The sequence below is a fragment of the Colossoma macropomum genome, unplaced genomic scaffold (genome assembly GCF_904425465.1).
Source record: "Colossoma macropomum unplaced genomic scaffold, Colossoma_macropomum, whole genome shotgun sequence".
Lineage (NCBI taxonomy): Eukaryota > Metazoa > Chordata > Actinopteri > Characiformes > Serrasalmidae > Colossoma > Colossoma macropomum.
Window position 1 is genome coordinate 1,642,501 of NW_023494785.1, and position 17,302 is coordinate 1,659,802.

The following is a 17,302-nucleotide window of genomic DNA, read 5'->3' on the forward strand; positions in this document are numbered from 1 at the left end:
TCTCTGAGAATGTGAGAAGTAGAATTGTTGCTCTCCACAAAGACGGCCTAGGCTATAAGAAGACTGCTAACACCCTGAAACAGTTTTTTTTTACAGCGGTTTTCCAGGACAGGTTCCACTCGGAACAGGCATCGCCAGGGTCGACCAAAGAAGTTGAGTCCACGTGTTCAGCGTCATATCCAGAGGTTGACTTCAAAAAATAGACACATGAGTGCTGCCAGCACTGCTGCAGAGGTTGAAGAAGAGGGAGGTCAGCCTGTCAGTGCTCAGACCATACGCCGCAGTTTTTTGGTCGTTATCAAGTTGGCAGTTTTCCAACTCGATAACGACCCCAAGCACACCTTCAAGATGACAACTGCCTTGCTGAGGAAGCTGAAGGTAAAGGTGATGGACTGGCCAAACCCTAAACCCAATTGAGCACCTGTGAGGCATCCTCCAGTGGAAGGAGGAGGAGCACAAGGTGTCTAACATCCACCAGCTCCGTGATGTCATCATGGAGGAGTGGAAGAGGATTCCAGTAGCAACCTGTGCAGCTCTGGTGAATTCCATGCCCAAGAGGGTTGAGGCAGTGCTAGATAATAATGGTGGTCACACAAAATATCTACACTTTCAGCACAATTTGGACACGTTCACTGTGAGGTGTACTCACAGCTCTTTAGACATTAAAGGCTGTGTGTTGAGTTCTTTTCAGAGGACGATAAATCTGTACTGCTATATAAGCTGGACACTGACTACTTTCAGTTATACCCAAGTTTCATTTCTGTAGTGTTTCCCATGAAAAGATAAAATATTTGCAGAAATGTGAGGGGTGTACTCACTTTTGTGAGATACTGTAGCTGTTAAATGTTTGGTATCATGGGAAACTCAACTTCCCTCTATTAAATAAATGAGTTTGAAGTCATATATAAACATACAGTCCATATGTGGAAACTAAACTGCTAAAACAGCCTGTTTGAATTCACTGTTTCTGAACTCATTTACATAAACTCACCTATTCAGCCTACAGCAGTTTAGCCCCGCCCACTCACACTGACTATACAGGTAGTGTTTCAGCTCTGAGTGCTTCTGAATGAGGCACAATACAGGACAGCCAATCAGAACAGAGCACATTTACATAAACGCGTCTTAAAGACACAGTAACAGAAACAGCCTGTCTGTAAAGGATAAAGAGAGGCTGGAAAACAATCATGTAGAAATGAATTATGACTGTTTTTAGTACAAATGTTATAAATGAACCATAACAGAGAAAATAAACACAACGTTAATGTAGGATGTGGGCTGTTTGAGTAACACTGAGTTCAGTGTAGAGACCTGAATGGTCACACATCTGTTCTAACACTCTTAACAAATAGGGTTCTATATAGTACCAAAAAAGGGTTTTTTGGATTGTAACCATAGTGGAACCCTTTTCAAAAAGGTTCTGTATGGTTCTATACAGAACCTTTTTGAAAAGGGTTCCACTACGGACTAATGGAGAATGTGCTGCAGATGGTTCTATCTGCAGCACATTCTCCATTAGTCCGAAGAACCATTTCACCATGCAAAGAACCCTTTAATCATGCATTAAGTGTGCATGCATCTATAAAGAACCATTTTCTTTACTAAGGAACCCTTGAAGAACCATTATTATTATTATTATCAGCTCAACACCAGCATACAGATGATAACATGAGTTTGAACACCTAAACATTTCATTATTGATCATTTTGTTGACTTGCGTCTGTTTACACCTCAACACGCATTTTCACCACATGCATTTTCAGTGATTGGATCATGTTTAGATTTCACTAGACTTCATGTAAAGTCAGGTGTAAACCCCTCCAGGAGGCCCTGTGATTGGATTAAGATCGGATCATTCAGAGGTGCTCAGTGAGCCAGTTTACACCTCGTATTAATGAATGTTTAATGTCCAGATCTTGTCTGGATAAACGTCAGTCAGATTCTGTTTACAGTTTTCTCTAATATGGGCCTCCAGTGTGACCAGAAGAGATCAGATTGTACTTTTCCCGTGTAAAAAGCAGGTCAACACATGCACTGTGTCTGTTTTACTCCAGTTATCTTCACCCCTTTACAATACACGTCACCAGGTTTAGTTTGGGCACTTTCACTGGCCTGGACTGCATGACGGCTGTTGGTTTGGGGAAAATTCAGCCTCACGTTTCCTCCATCTTTAGTTTCCCTGTTTATTCTCTCCCTGCTATTCAGTGCAAACGTCTCCGCTCACATCACTGTACCCAGATAACCAAAACTCATTCTGTCCACACTTGTGTTAAACGTGGTCAGATCCGTCTCTGACCCTCTGAATGTGGTTTGATCTGATCATAATCCGATCACAGTGTGTCCTGGGAGTGTTTACACCTGGATCTACATGCAGTCGAGTGGAATCTGAATGTGGTCCGGTCACTGAAACACAAATTAATGTAGGGTGTAAACAGGCCCAGAGACGGATTTCATACATATTTACCACGAGTGTGAACAGAATGTGTTTTCACAGATTAGCAGGTGAGAGAAAGACGGAGGAAACGTGAGGCTGAAGTTCCCCAAAGCGAAAGTGTCCAAACTGAGCCTGAAGTTTCATGTTGTGATGAGGGGAAAAGGCAGAAAGAGTAAAACAGAAACAGTGTGTGTTGATGTGCTTTTAATGTGGGAAAAGTATCTGATCTGATCTGGACACAGTGGGAACACATTTTAATGAAAAGTGTTAATATAATCCAGCTAAAGTTGATCCAGAAGACTGTGTTGTTGTATTTTTAATCTTTTTTTTTTCATTTTATTGTTTTAAGACTTGTGTATCTGTAGCGCAGGTGTGGAAGCTCAGAAGTCACAGAAATCAGGCCTGTGGATCTGATCTGATCTGGTGTTTCTGATCGTGTTTGTATATTTGACGTGTACAAACTATATGAGAAAGAAACGATATAGGGAAGAAACTGAACTCCCATCATTTGGGGGGCTTCATGCCCCCCAGATCAGCTGCTGACGCGCCGGAGTCGGATCATTTAGGAGTCAATGTAAACTGAATCTGGGTGTTGTTGAAGACAGTCTACTGGAAACTCAACACAGTGTCTAAAACAGTAAAGTGCTTTTAGAGTCAGTCAGAGAGCTGGAGGGAATAAGGAGTTGACAGGTTTTAACTAGATCTGATTCAGAAAGGCTTTTAAAGAGCAAATAAAGGTCTTTTAAACGTAAATGTAAAGAACGTCACCAGCAGAGAAACCAGCGCTGTAATAAATTAATAAGCGAGTATATCGAACTCCAAACGACAGACAGCGGAAGTTCAGATGAAGAAGATAGACTGACTGAAATTCAGTTGCAGTCAGAAAAACTCAACAATGAAATGTTTTTAAAGACAAAAATCCAAGCAGGCTTTGATCTGAAATGCGCGAGATGTGATAAGAAGACTAAGAAGGAGGGGAAATAAGTGTATTGGGGGCAGAAATGAGAATGGCGACATCACTGAAAGTCAATATGATGAAAGGGAAATGATATGAAAACAGACATTTTTAGATTCAGGTCCAGCATTGAAGGGGAAAATATGAAAAGTAAAGAAGTAAAGAAGGAGGAAGGGCTGAAAGATATTCAGGATCAAAACGTGGGTAAAAGTCCGAAGCTGCCAGCTGAGTTTTATAAATCTTGTCCAGATGTTCTCGCTGACCTCTTGGCATCTGTTCATAACGAAGGACTAGAAAATGGAGCTTTATATGATTATTTTTATCACTGTGTGATTTCATTCATCTTTAGAAAGGGGATCGCAGTGATCTGGACAACTGGACACACATTTGGACAAATGTAATGAATATAGATTAGTAAATCTTGGCTGAAGTGATGGTGAACAGAGTGTCAGAGGTCATGAATAGAATCACTGAGATTGAGCAAAGGTGCAATAAGGGGGAGATACAGAATCAGCTAAGAGAGATCAGGGCTTTTATATAGTCGGACTAGATCAGACAGGCCTTTGATTTCCTCTCCAGAGATTACTTATGGATTGGACGGTTAAACCGGAGAAGTCTATTAATATGATTAAGTTGTTATATAAAGAATCTGAAGTCCACATTAATGTAACCTAAGGATATTTAAATAGATAGAGGGGCTCCGCTCTGTGTGTGATCGCCATCAGCCTCTGCTGCACACAATGAAATGTGCACACACACATCTTCTAAACCGCTTATCCTTCTGGGTTGTGGGGGGAGCTGAAGCCTATCCCAGCAGTCATTGGGTGGAAGGCAAGATACACCCTGGACAGGTCGAAATTAAGACAGAAAAAGAAAAAAATATTAAATCTTAAATTATAAGAGCAGAACTCAGTGATTAAGACGTTTGTCTAATCTAAATGTTATTTTTAGCCACTATTTTTCCTCCAGATGAAAAACGTGTGATGAGATTAAACAAATGTGTGTTCATTTTATTTGGGGAAGCAATAGAGGAGTAACAAAGCGGGAGGTTTTATATAAACCCAGACAGAAAGAAGGCCTCAGTGTGGTGGAGCTGGGGAGAAAATTAAAAATTGCACTTTGTAAAAACGAAGCTTAAGCCATGAGCAGAAACTCCGCGTGGATAGGAAATAAAAATTCTTGGGAGGAAAAAAGGCAACAAAGTGAGGCAAAACCCTCCTCTTTTATGGTGATTTCATATCAAAATATGAAAAACTGAATATTGATTGGAAAAATTCCCCAAATAAAACTATTTTTAAATCATACAGGACAGTGATTGTGGAGAGATGATCAATTATAAACATTTAACCCACACTGAAGGACAAGTTTGTGTGAAAAACATTTTATCCGAAAATTTATCTGAGAACGTAAGTGATGTGATGTGGCTGGTGGCAGCTGGCAGACTGCCAGTCAGATGTAATAGAGCTGTTAAAACATGACTGACTGTAATGAAGATGAGATTATCATTGGATTTTCCTCCAGAGAAATCTGGAGGAAACTGATGCACATTGGTCTGAATTGTAATATTATCCTGAAAAGTGTAATGTGTGGAATTTTTAATGGAACTTTTTCAAAATGTTTTAGAATTTTATTGCTTCATTGTTTGTGTTGTTAATGCTAAGATGTGGACGAGGCTGTAAAACGGTTATTGAACAATGTGAAATACCTGCAGAAACTGTTCTTAAACAACTATTGTGTGAGCTCAAAAGACCAACAGACACTCGAGGAGGAAAAAGCTCCCCTGGACTCTGCTGGACTTTTAATCACTGACGCATCATCCTGAATGTGATTAATTACATTGTATAATACTGAAATGTTGATATATTTGTATTCTGCATTTCATATTTTTGTACTCTGTATTTGAAAATGTCTTTGTATTGGAATCATTTTCCTCAGTAAAGTTTGTTATAACAAGTAAAAGCTTTTTCCTCCCAGTGTCTTTAGAGGTAATGTAGTGCTGTCTGTTCCTTAAGTCTCTCTTCCCTTGACTCAGAGTTTTTACATTTCAGTAAAATCTCAGCATTTGAGGCCCTTTGGCTTATGCATGTTTGGATATGTGACACTACCCTAAAAGTGAAATTTACGGTAAAATACTGGCAGCTTGAACTGTTGTTCGTGTACCGTTAATTACTGTGAAAACAGCATATATTGTAAATCTGTATGCAGTAAATTACATTTAAAAACAACAGATATACTGTTACCATAATTACAGTCCATCAGTGATAAACCCAGTACAACCGTATGACACATTACAGTATTTTACTGCAAAGCTCAGCTTTACAGTACATTACCGGCAGCTGTGGTTGCCAGAATTTCACTGCAAAATATACAGTACAATGCATAAGGAATTACAATTAGTGGGCGTAGATTTAACAGTCAATATCTGCTAATGATTAATTATAAAGGAAACAACAAATAACACAAATAATACATAAATAACAAAGTTACAGACTATTTTGATAAACCTTAAGAAAGTTTTCTTGCATGATCCAATAACTGGCCCAGGATACACACAAAGCAGTGTTGAGATGTTGAGAAAACAGCATGTGTCCATATATATACAGGATAATCCGTGGTGGAATGAATAAACATAAAATAAATAAACATTAAAAAATAGCCACTTGCCCTGGTTGATCAAGAATAATGAGTCACTTGACCGAAGAGGGGGATCAATATGGGACAGAGTCTCACACGGACATGATGTTGGATGATGACTGAGACTTAAAGTGTGCACTGTCGCCAGTTCTGCATGAGGACTCACATGTTGACCATCAGGTGTTCACTACTGACCGGCATGACCCTCTCTGTAGCCAGAAAACAGAAACAAAGCAAAAGTTAGATTGATGCAGTGCTTGAGCATGATACCCACACAAAGATAAACACAAGGCCTTCTGCTGTTAAACTGCACTCAAAAGTATATATAGGAGAAACCCGAATTCTGGAATACAGCGTTGCCGGTCACGTTTATAGCTGATAAAGTTTGGGTGCGAATGGTAGAAAAGGACACATTTCAACACTAAGCCATCATCAGACACCTTAGTAACCAACTAATCCACTCGAATGACCACCTGGCATCTGGTAACCATCTAGTTCACCTTAGCAACAACCTAGAAACACCCCAGCAGCCAAAAGTTACATCTTAGCATACATATATAGATTTCTCTGGTTCGCTCAACGTGCCCTGCGATGGACTGGCGACCTGTCCAGGGTCTACCCTGCCTTCCACCCAATGACTGCTGGGATAGGCTCCAGTTCCCGCCGCGACCCAGAAGGATAAGCGGCTTAGAACTTATGTAAATAAAACAGGTACAATGGTGTTTTTCCAAAAAAATAAATTACACTTACTGGCCACTTTATTAGGTAATGCTGCCCTGTATTTACTTACTTTTTCTATTGAATCAGGTCCATTAAATAAATATGTGCACTTTGTAGTTCTGCATTTGCAAATTGTAGCTGATCTTTTTCTCTGCATACTTTGTTGGCCCCCTTTCACATCATTCATCAATGATCAGGACCCACCAAGACCACCATAAAGCAGGTATTATTGGTCAATTCTCAGCACTGCAGTGACGTGTGTGGTACTGGTACTAGTGTATCAGATTGAGGTGATTAAAACATTGCTCTATGTCACTGCTGGACTGAGAATAGTCCACCAACCAAAAATATCCAGCCAACAGCGTCCTGTGGGCAGCGTCCTGTGACCACTGATGAAGGACCAGAGGATGACCAACACAAACTGTGCAGCAGCAGATGAGCTATCGTCTCTGACTTTACATCTACAAGGTGGACTGACAAGGTAGGAGTGTCTGATAGAGTGGACAGTGAGTGGACACAGTGTTTAAAAACTCCAGCAGCACTGCTGTGTCTGATCCACTCAGACCAGCGCAACACACACTAACACACCACCACCACGTCAGTGTTACTGCAGTGCTGAGAATGATCCATTAGTAATACCTGTTCTGTGGTGGCCCTGCGGTAAAAAAGGGAAAAACAGGGGTAACAATGTATCCAGAGAGACAGATGGACTATAGTCTAAGTTAGGAGCACCGCAAAAACGGCCAGTAAGCATATATGTACAGTATGTATAGGTGAGGGAGAGACAGCAAGTAAATGAACATCTGAATCCCACCTGCTAAATACACTCAACTCTTAACAGATGTGGTCTCTGGTCAATTTCTTTGTCACCTGCAGTTTGTGAAGACGGATTCCTCATGACTGCATCTAAAATGAAGAAATAAATGAGCAAAATTTGTAACAAACACTGACCATACAAAACAGAATGATGAAGAATCCTGAATGAATAGTAAACAGTATCAAAATAAATCTACAAAGTGACAAGAAAAAGCAAAGGAATATGAAAAACAATACAAGAAAGAGCAGGTTATTGTGAATAACAGTGTACTATGTCTTTCACAATAGCACACAACCTTCAAAGTCCTATTGTTTTCATACAACAGTTTCGCAAAATAAGAAAAAAAAAAAAGCAAAGCAGGTGAGTCAAATATCTCAAAATACATAATACTGGCAATGCCTTGTGCTAAAAGATGTAATAAAATGTTTAGTGTAATATGTACTAATATTACAAAGAGAAATACCATAGAGATTTTTCTGGCTTCTTCTGGAGTAGGTGGTCAGCGAGGAGCAGGGTGGACAAAGTACTCAACTTCTTAGTTGTTGTGTAAGACTGGTGTTAGTAACTTGAGTAAAAGCAGAAGTGCTCTGGGTTGAATACTACTTGTGTAAAGGTGTTCAGTCAACATTTGCACTTAAGTTGAGTACATAAGTATCAGAAGTACAAGCACTCTAAGCTACCATAGAAAATATATCATTTTGGTGAATACTTTCTGTTAAGGAGACCCAGGTGGATACAGACATGAACAGGTAATGTCTGCAGCCACACAGGACTCCTTCACAGAAAGTATCCGCCAAAATGATATAACTGCAATAACACTCTGTACTACTTTTACTTATGATATTTTGATCAAGTACATTTAAAGTCAACCTGAATCAAAGTGGAACTTTGTTAGTTCATGTTTATCCTTTTCACTTTGCTAGTTTATCTTGCTAATGTCCACAATTTCTTTGTGTATATGAGACAAAATTCTTATTTTGCCACAATCTTGAAGTATAATGACTTTTGTAAATAAATAAAATAAAAAATAACCAATAGTATTGTTTTGATGCATTAAAATTTCTGATTAAAGTCTCCTTTTTAAAGCAAGAACTTTTGTAAGTAAAGACAAATACTTTTCTATTTAATTAAGTAAATTTCTACTTTTACTCAAGTCTGGAATTTTGTACTTTGTTTATTCCTGGTGAAAAGGCTCCTGAAGCTGCAAATGTGGGGAGTGGGTAGGGGGCCTAGAAGTAGAAGAAAAAGAGACCCTGAAATAGGACTTATAAAAAATAAGTTTGTCTGTATACAATGGAAGCAGATATATGCCCCAAAAAAAAATAAATAAATAAAATAAAAAACGTCACAAAACTGCTTTCACAAAAGTTATTAGTCAGTCAACAGTCAGTCTTGAGAAACACAGACAAACTAGTAACTAAATACTGACTTGAAGACACACATTTTCATCTTATTCGATTACAACTGTAAATAATACGTCAGTGTAAACAAACCAGCAACATGTCAGAGAAAGAGAGGCAAATAAAAGCTGCTTCCATACCTGAGAAATGCTGGAGGTAGAAAAGATCTGGCTAAGCCTGAAAACAGGGACATAAGAAGAAGAACAGATGTTACTAACTTCAGCCTGATATAGGTTAGGACAGTAACCTCACTCGAGAGCTTGGTACCAAATCGCAGCTCAGTGGGCCTCATTAACCTAACTACTGTTTCAGCTGTACTATACTCGACGTTTCTCCCTCAGATGCTGTTTTACTCCCCAAACTCTGTGAGAGAAGCATCTAATCTGCTCTGTGGTGTGAGAGCCCGTTAGCCTGCTGGCCACCAAGCTAACAGCCCCACCCATCACAGAGCGCAGTGAGCGAGCTAGTTCCTGCTTCTCTGTCGCTACAACACCACAGCCACTCGACGTGTCTCCTTCAGATTTGAGCTGATGAGCCCCGACCCAAAGAAGCAGTTTAGTAGAGCTGAAAATACTGTTAAAATATAGAATAAGAGTCCTGATAACACCAGAGACCTACATCACTGTGACTAATGAAATTTAAAATAAAATACGTATTTTTAAATGTAGTAAAACAGTAATGACATAAAAAGTAAACATGAATCTGTTTCATACAAATTCCTCAGTTAAACTCTCAAATGTTGAAAGTTGGTTTTGTGCTGAGCTATTTTTCAGATGCAGACCGACTATGAAACAGGATGAAAAAGAGAAATCAGGTAAATCATAAGGGAAAAGTATTTAATCTTAGCTCAGCTGTGTACAGTTGGTCTAGCTGGCTAGCTGTGCTTAAAGATATGATTTATATAGTTTTCGCTTTTATGGCTAAAAAACGAGTTAAAATAGTTTCTAATCACTGAACCAGAACTTTCCTTTAGTTTTAGACAGCAGAGGAAAGAGTTTCACTAAAGAACAGAGAAACCTCACCTGTATGTTTCCTTTATTCTACAGTAAACGGGTTTGGGCAGCAGGAGGAGGGCTTTACTGCTACTGGGTGCTGATTGGTTAACATTACTGCTACTGGGTGCTGATTGGTTAACATTACTGCTACTGGGTGCTGATTGGTTGGCGTGCAGAGCAGCTCATTGGCTGTTCGCGCTCATAGAGGTCAACTACATGAGGCGCCATTTTCAAGCATAGACCAGCTCTGCATTGGGTGGGAACGGGTCTGGAGCAGCGGATGTGATTCTGGTAACTCTGAGCGGTGTAACACAGTAAACAGACAGTGAGATGATCCGGACCGCCCTGCATTCCTTTCTGTGTACGGCGAATCTAACCGTTACGATCGATTGCCAGAATGGAGTTTAATCGCATTTACTAGTTAACCGTCTGGATAAACAACCTCCCGATGAGCGCCCGAACACAGTATTAGCCCCTCATCTGCACTGAGGACGAGACAGACACACCGAATACGGCGATGATCCATACAGGTTCAGTTTTAGCGCTGCTGGGTTTGAGTTTTCTTCTGTCTGATGTTGCTGGAGGTGAGTTTTCTCTCTTCACTCTGACTGAAGGTCCTCTCTGTCCTAAAGGCCGTTCAGCTCAGTTTGTATTGAAATGTTTGTGGTCATTAAAGGCCTCAACTGGCGAATCTTCATCTTTGATTAATCACCTAACTGAAGAGTACAGACAGTGAAACACTGTGTAGAGTATTAATAGAATAATATCAGGTAAAATATGAGCGAATGGTTGAACGGAAATGGAGGCCTTGACCAAAACAGAACTGATCTGACCCAGTAAAGTCGTCTCGGCTGTAACTCCGGACTGCAGTAACGCTACATCCACACACACTGCTGGCTTTATCGGTCCTGACCTGTCAATTCAGGTGTTCAAAGCCCAGCCCCGCCAGTTTTACACACCGGGTTCATCTTCTAAAGCTTGGAACTTCAAATGCTGAGCTCTCAGATGAGTGACAGCAGGTTCAGACTGCCCAGACTGTGAGTGAGTACAGAGTGTATGGAAGTGAAATAGAGGCGTTTCTTTACTTTGCCGTGTGATTTTCAACACAAATGACTTCAAAATCGATGAACGTGTTGATTTAGCAGAACTCGATTTGTGGAAAGATTCACAAGTGGAGCTCGCCGAGTTTGACCGCCCCCTACAGCTGTACCTCCTCAGGAATGAGACTGTCTGACTCTGCAGTTTAATTCCATACAGACATTATCAGTAACCCTGCAGATCCCCTGCTGTCCATATTACGGGATTTTGTGATCTTGTTTTATACAGGTCAGTTTCCATTATTGGATTTATGCAGTTCTGCTCCCATTTTCATGTGTAATAACACAGTAGTTCAGCTATTGGTGGCATATATAGATCATTAGTGCGTATAACTGTAATAACTGATTATATACAGAGATACCAGCACACTCAAATGAACTTTAGTGTAAAATACAACTCAACTCCAAAAACAGCTTGAGTAGAATAACAGAAGTAGGGCTGGGCAACATGGACAAAATATTATATCACGATACTTCGAGACATTTTCACACCACACAGTGTACATCACAACACACACACACACACACACACACACACACACACACACACATATATATATTTATTTATTTATTTATTTTACTGCCTTTACGAAGTTGTAGAAGACAAAATAGAACTTGTAGTGCCGCATATAAACTTTATTAATATTTTATAAATCTGCATCTACAGTGATTTTTGGTGGTTTGATTTTTGATAGTTGATGACATCCACAATATGCTCAGAAAAGCATACTGGGACATGATTTATCACAGTAACAATAAAATATCATCATACTGCCTCCCATAAACCAAACAAACACACTCTCAGGAAAGGTACCACACTGTAACTGTAGTGGTGCCATCAATGGTACCTTTCAGTACTTTAGTTAGGGAACACAATTGGTCCATACTCTATAAAAATTATATATATATATATATATATATATATATATATATATACATATATGTGTGTGTGTGTGTGTGTGTGTGTGTGTGTGTGTGTGTATATATATATATATATATATATATATATAGTCTATGAGTTCAGTGCAGTGACTGCCCCCCATCTGCACCCATCTGCACCACTTACTCACTGTTCAGGTAATTGTTACACTTCATCAGTGGAAGAAGGAGAAAGAACGGCTAAGAATTCAGTAAAATGGGACTGTTTTGATTGTATTTGTAAGTATGTTATGTTATACTTTGAATGTGTTACCATGGATACGTAGTTAAGGATGTGACTGAGAAGGCTGAGATGGCGCGGCGGTGTTGCTAACTACTGTAGCATGTTGGTATGTCATCCACTGAGGTGAAAATACACTATGTGGCCATAAGTATGTGGACAGCTGACTCTCACACCTATATAAGCTTTTTGGACGTCCGATTCTAAAACCATGTGCAGTAACATGGAGTTGCGCCCCTTTGCGGCTCTAAGAGCCTCCACTCTTCTAGGAAGCTTTCCACAAGATTTTGGAGTGTATCTGTGGGAATTTGTGTCCATTCAGTCAAAAGAGCATTTATGAGGTCAAGCACTGATGTTCTGGCTCACAATCGATGTTCCAGTTCACCTCACGTTAAGAGAGACTTGAAAGGAATCAGATCTTGATCAGGACATCTGTATTTTATATGCTTGAGATAAATTATGATCCAGTTCAGGTGTTATTGGAATATAAAAAGTTAAAAGAATGAAGTTTTATTGTTGACGTAAAGGAATACCTTGATCTAAATTACTGCTCCTGTTTATTGTAGTGAAATCATTGTTTAATATCCAGTCTTTTTATTTCTCCACAGATGAACACTCTCTGTATTATCTCTACACTGTCCAGTCTAAAAGCTCTACAGACAGAGTCTCTGAGTTCAGTGCAGTGACTCTGCTGGATGACAGACAGATTGACTCCTACAGCAGTACAGACGGGGTCAGGACTCCTAAACAGGACTGGGTGAAGGAGATGAAGGAGAGTGAGTGGACAGCAGGCACTGATAAACTGAAGTACGATGGACACCAGTTAAACAAGATCCTCAACATACAGATGAAGGACTTCAGACACGATGAGTCAGGTGAGAAAATGCACATCCGATACACAGCCATTTATAAAACATGGACATTGAGTCTACCTGGATTAACATAATAATAATAATAATAATAATAATATCAATAATAATAATTATTATCAATAATAATAATAATAATAATAATTAGTTATAGAGCACTTTTCATACTGGTGGCAGCTCAAAGTACTTTACAGACAGGTGATAATGTTTTACAGCAATAGACAAGACAATGACAGATCAAAGGATTTTATCAGTCAAGCTCAGTTCACACATTAAAGAAACGTTTAAAAATGTATGTCTTGTTCCGTTTTACTGAAGGTGTTTGTAGAAGATCATTATCAACAGATCCAAGATCACATGCTGGAACATAAACAGACAGGCATTCTGTGATATAAGTGGTGCTTTAAGGTCATTTAGAGCTCAAAAACTAATAGCAGAGCTTTAAAATCTATCCTGAGTGATACAGGCAGTCAGTGCAGCAGTGAAGCGGGACTGATCTGATCTCTCTGTGTTGTTTCTGTTAGGATGTTCTGTACGAGCTGTAGAGGATCTATTGTTTTTTTGGGAAGTCCAGTAAGAAGATCATTACAGTGATCAACTCTGACTGTAACAAACGCATGAACAAGTTTCTCTGTGTCGCTCTGAGAGAGAAAAGGCTGAACTTTAGTGATTTTTAGATGTTAAGGTTCTGGTCCAGCAGGGAAAAACACACACACTGTTAGCTCACTCGCCTAACAACACAGCTCTCACTGTAAAGCTAGCCACCACCAAAAACACACATTCTTTCAAAATACAAGTCCTTAGCACGACCTAGAGAACACAGCCCAATGCTATTAGTTATTTTTTTATCACTAAATAGAACATGACATGCTTCACAGGCCTGGATCATTAAGTTATGGGTTGTACCTGGCTACCTTTTTTGAGTGGTCAGTGATTTTTTTTTTTTTTATATATATGATCTCACAGCAAGTTAAGTAAAGCCTATTCAGCACCACAATGGCAGCATATTACCCAGTGTTGGCACATCACCACTGTGAGTGCAATTTTTTCCAAATTGAGACAAAACAGTAGCAGAATCACTTCAATCACATCATATATGAAAAACAAACAAAGATAGAAAAAGCAGCAAACTGTGAAGCTGCTTAGCTAAAGTTACTGCCACGGTATAAGAACCTGAAAGCTTGAGTGAGATAATGAAGAATAGTGTAATGGTTACTAAGCAGTGATTGGAGGTGAAAAATATACTGAAAGACGTCAACAAACCACAGGCCGTCTAAAAGCTTCACTGACAGAGCTGTGGACTGGGGTGTGTGTTTAATAAAGTTTGTAACGGATTACGTTTTTACTCAGGCTGGCTACGAGGCTACGAGGCTACGAGGCCAAGTCACTTGAACGTTGGCAATGAGGTCTTAAAGGCTTGCAGGGCTGAGCCTTCAAGCGCTGAGGCTAACTGCACTTGAATGCACAGACAGGGCAGCACTGATGTGCACTGAGGAAAGCGTGTCCTGATGTTATAATTCACTACTACCTCGTTTATTTTGGACAATTGTAAAAAATCACTTGTGTCTAATTTATTATTTATTATTATTTATTGTTGTTGCCTCTTAAAGTTTGCTCATTTTATTTTAATGCCACTCATTTCTGTTCCTTCTCTGTTGTTTTCAGTTCACGCTGTAAAGCACTCTGAGCTGCACTTTAAATATATGAAAGGTGCTACATCCATAAAGTTTATTATTATTAATATAAATATGATCACTTCCTCACCCTCTGAGTAGAGGGGTCAAAGGTGATGGTTATAAAGATTCCTCTGCTGTGCTGCTCATCACTGACACATCCAAACAGCACCAGAACCCTGATTAGTGTTGCCAGATTGGGTGTAATTATTAAATAGAACAAGTTAAAAAAACTTGTTGTTTATCATTAGGGCTGTATCTGTTAACCAAGTTACCATGGGAACAGCTTCCAGTGACAGTAACAGCTGATTTACAGCCAGTGTTATAAACATACCTGAGCCGATCAGTAAGAGCTTATTATTGGTGTGTTTAATGAGTGTAATGATAAAGTGATCATGTGATTAATGGAGAAGAGCAGATCACACAGCAGAAACAGCCTCGTATTATTACTGTTTTTACGTCTGCATTACAGGGTTAATACTGCATATACTGAATTTAACACAGATCAGATCTACAAACACGACTGCTGAGCTGCACTGATTCAACACAGTTAGGGGGGGCAGTGAAGTACGACCACAACCTTTACTGAACTGACCATATTATGATATTAAAACTCGACTCACACGATATCACTGTGTTTCTCCTGCGAGTTAGGAACTGTCTGAAAATGATTTTTTATTATCATTGTTCTACTTATTATTATTATTATTATTATTATTATTACTATTATTATTAGTCCATGTGTGTATAAACCATTTGTGGAAATAAAAAATAAAAGGTAAATCAAATGAAAACTAAGTGACAGAGACATGATGCTGATCCTTTCTTTGCTCATGTCTGTGAGATTATAGGCGTGTTCTGTAACACAGACAGATAATCTGTATCTGGCTTTGCTCACATGAATCATTCTTTATATTTCAGATGGTCACTCTCTGCAGTGGAGAATCGGCTGTGAGGGTGAAAAACAATCTGACGGCTCAGTTTCAGGTTTAAACTGTATTAATGAATACGGCTACGATGGACAGAGTTTAATCTCCTATAACTGGACCTTGAAGAAATGGTCAGCCTTAGTCAGTCAAGATGGGATAACAGAGGAGTGGAACGCTGGACGCGGTCCAAACGCTGTTTATAATTGTGAAGAGTGTGAGCACTGGCTGAGGATTTATTTACAGTACAACACCACTGAAACCAAACAGAGTGAGTATTTAGAAACTGGCTATGATCAGATTAATAACTTAATTATTACTTTTAGCAGATTAATAGTGGTAGTAGAGGTGTGATTATTATGTAGGTATTTTACAGACAGGTAAAAAAACAGGTTGTACTTTTGTGTATTTTTTGTAGTCATGCACACTGAGTGAAGTGGTTAACATGGTATTGAAGGGCAATTCCACTGATTTTTCTAAATTTCTCCATGTATAGATGTAAATAAGGTCATTCAGAGTGTTTTGGTGTGAAATGGTTCAGATGTCTTTTCAGTGGTGGTGATAGGAACCAGGCGTCGCCATGACTACAACACAAATATAGACACTTTCTTTACTATCCAGAACCATCAGTGATCCTAGAATCTAGAAGCATTAAACTCTTCAGACGACTGTGAACAGTTCTGACTCTGAGTTTCTCTAGAAAGGAGCGTTTCACACCAAACCACTCTGAACGACTCTGTTTACATCCTCACTGTTTAATTATGCAGAAACTCTCTGTATCTATAATTCTACTGTAAGCAGCAAAGCTGCAGAGTTATGACACAAAATTATCACCAGAACTTGAATACATGAGCAGTCACACATGTCTGTGTCAGAACATCTCACTGATTCTGAGTAAATGTTTCACTGGGCATTTGTTTTCTCTCCAGCTCGAGTGGATGTTTATATGTTTGTGAAGAAATCTGTAACTGACTCGACCAAGCTGACCCTGACCTGCCTGGCCACGGGCTTCTACCCCAAAGACGTGGAGATTACACTGAGGAAGTTCACCACTTCACTGCCTGAACATCTACTAACATCTTCAGGAGTCAGACCCAATGATGATGGAACCTACCAGCTGAGGAAGAGTGTGGAGATCCAGGAGGACGATACAGCAGATTATTATTGTTATGTGAATCACAGCTCCCTCGGAGAGCCAGTGATAAAAAAATGGGGTAAGTATATATTATATCCATGACGATATTCTGGCTGATTGTTCGCCAGTTTGAGGAGATTGTAGTGAAGTTATTGCAGTTATTAGTCTTTGTTTAACAGCAGTAAAATGGTAGATGTGCAGAAACCAAAATTCATCAAAAAATACATTTCGTGTGGTAAACGTCTGAACACTTGCTCAGTTTAATGTTACGGATCATCCTAGTCAGAGGTGAAACACATTTCAGACTTGCTGATTTTATTAAAACAAATAACTGAACATTCCATTTTGACTTTACCAATACAATAATAACACTACTGAAGGTTTATCAAATGTTTCAGTAGTGACTTTTTCAGGAATGACAATTTTAACTCATTTTGAGCAGAACACAAAAATGCCAGCCAGTACATGACCAACAAACACAGCTTTGA

General features: G+C 39.3%; 1 protein-coding gene and 1 long non-coding RNA gene across 2 annotated transcripts; one reads left to right on the forward strand and one right to left on the reverse strand.

The window, feature by feature from the left end:
• Nucleotides 1–6,075: 6,075 nt before the first annotated feature.
• LOC118815167 lies at nt 6,076–9,467 on the reverse strand. Its single transcript, XR_005007796.1, has 4 exons — nt 9,101–9,467; nt 8,024–8,789; nt 7,558–7,649; nt 6,076–6,232 (listed from the first exon to the last, which is right to left on the reverse strand). It is a non-coding gene; the product is annotated as an uncharacterized LOC118815167 (long non-coding RNA).
• An 886-nt stretch (nt 9,468–10,353) lies between these two features.
• On the forward strand, nt 10,354–16,964 carry LOC118815146 (class I histocompatibility antigen, Gogo-B*0103 alpha chain-like). Its single transcript, XM_036581077.1, has 4 exons — nt 10,354–10,539; nt 12,820–13,086; nt 15,675–15,950; nt 16,609–16,964. The coding sequence occupies exons 1-4, from the start codon at nt 10,473–10,475 to the stop codon at nt 16,914–16,916; spliced, it is 918 nt and encodes a 305-aa protein (XP_036436970.1). The 5' UTR covers nt 10,354–10,472; the 3' UTR covers nt 16,917–16,964.
• The last annotated feature ends 338 nt before the right edge of the window (nt 16,965–17,302 follow it).

What these genes read in the sequence shown, in the direction of transcription:
- LOC118815146 (XM_036581077.1), top strand. Translation starts at nt 10,473, where the DNA reads ATGATCCATACAGGTTCAGTTTTAGCGCTGCTGGGTTTGAGTTTTCTT. An exon ending in CTTCAGACACGATGAGTCAG is followed by an intron (nt 13,087 to 15,674) that starts GTGAGAAAATGC and finishes TTTATATTTCAG; the next exon opens with ATGGTCACTCTCTGCAGTGG. An exon ending in CACCACTGAAACCAAACAGA is followed by an intron (nt 15,951 to 16,608) that starts GTGAGTATTTAG and finishes TTTTCTCTCCAG; the next exon opens with CTCGAGTGGATGTTTATATG.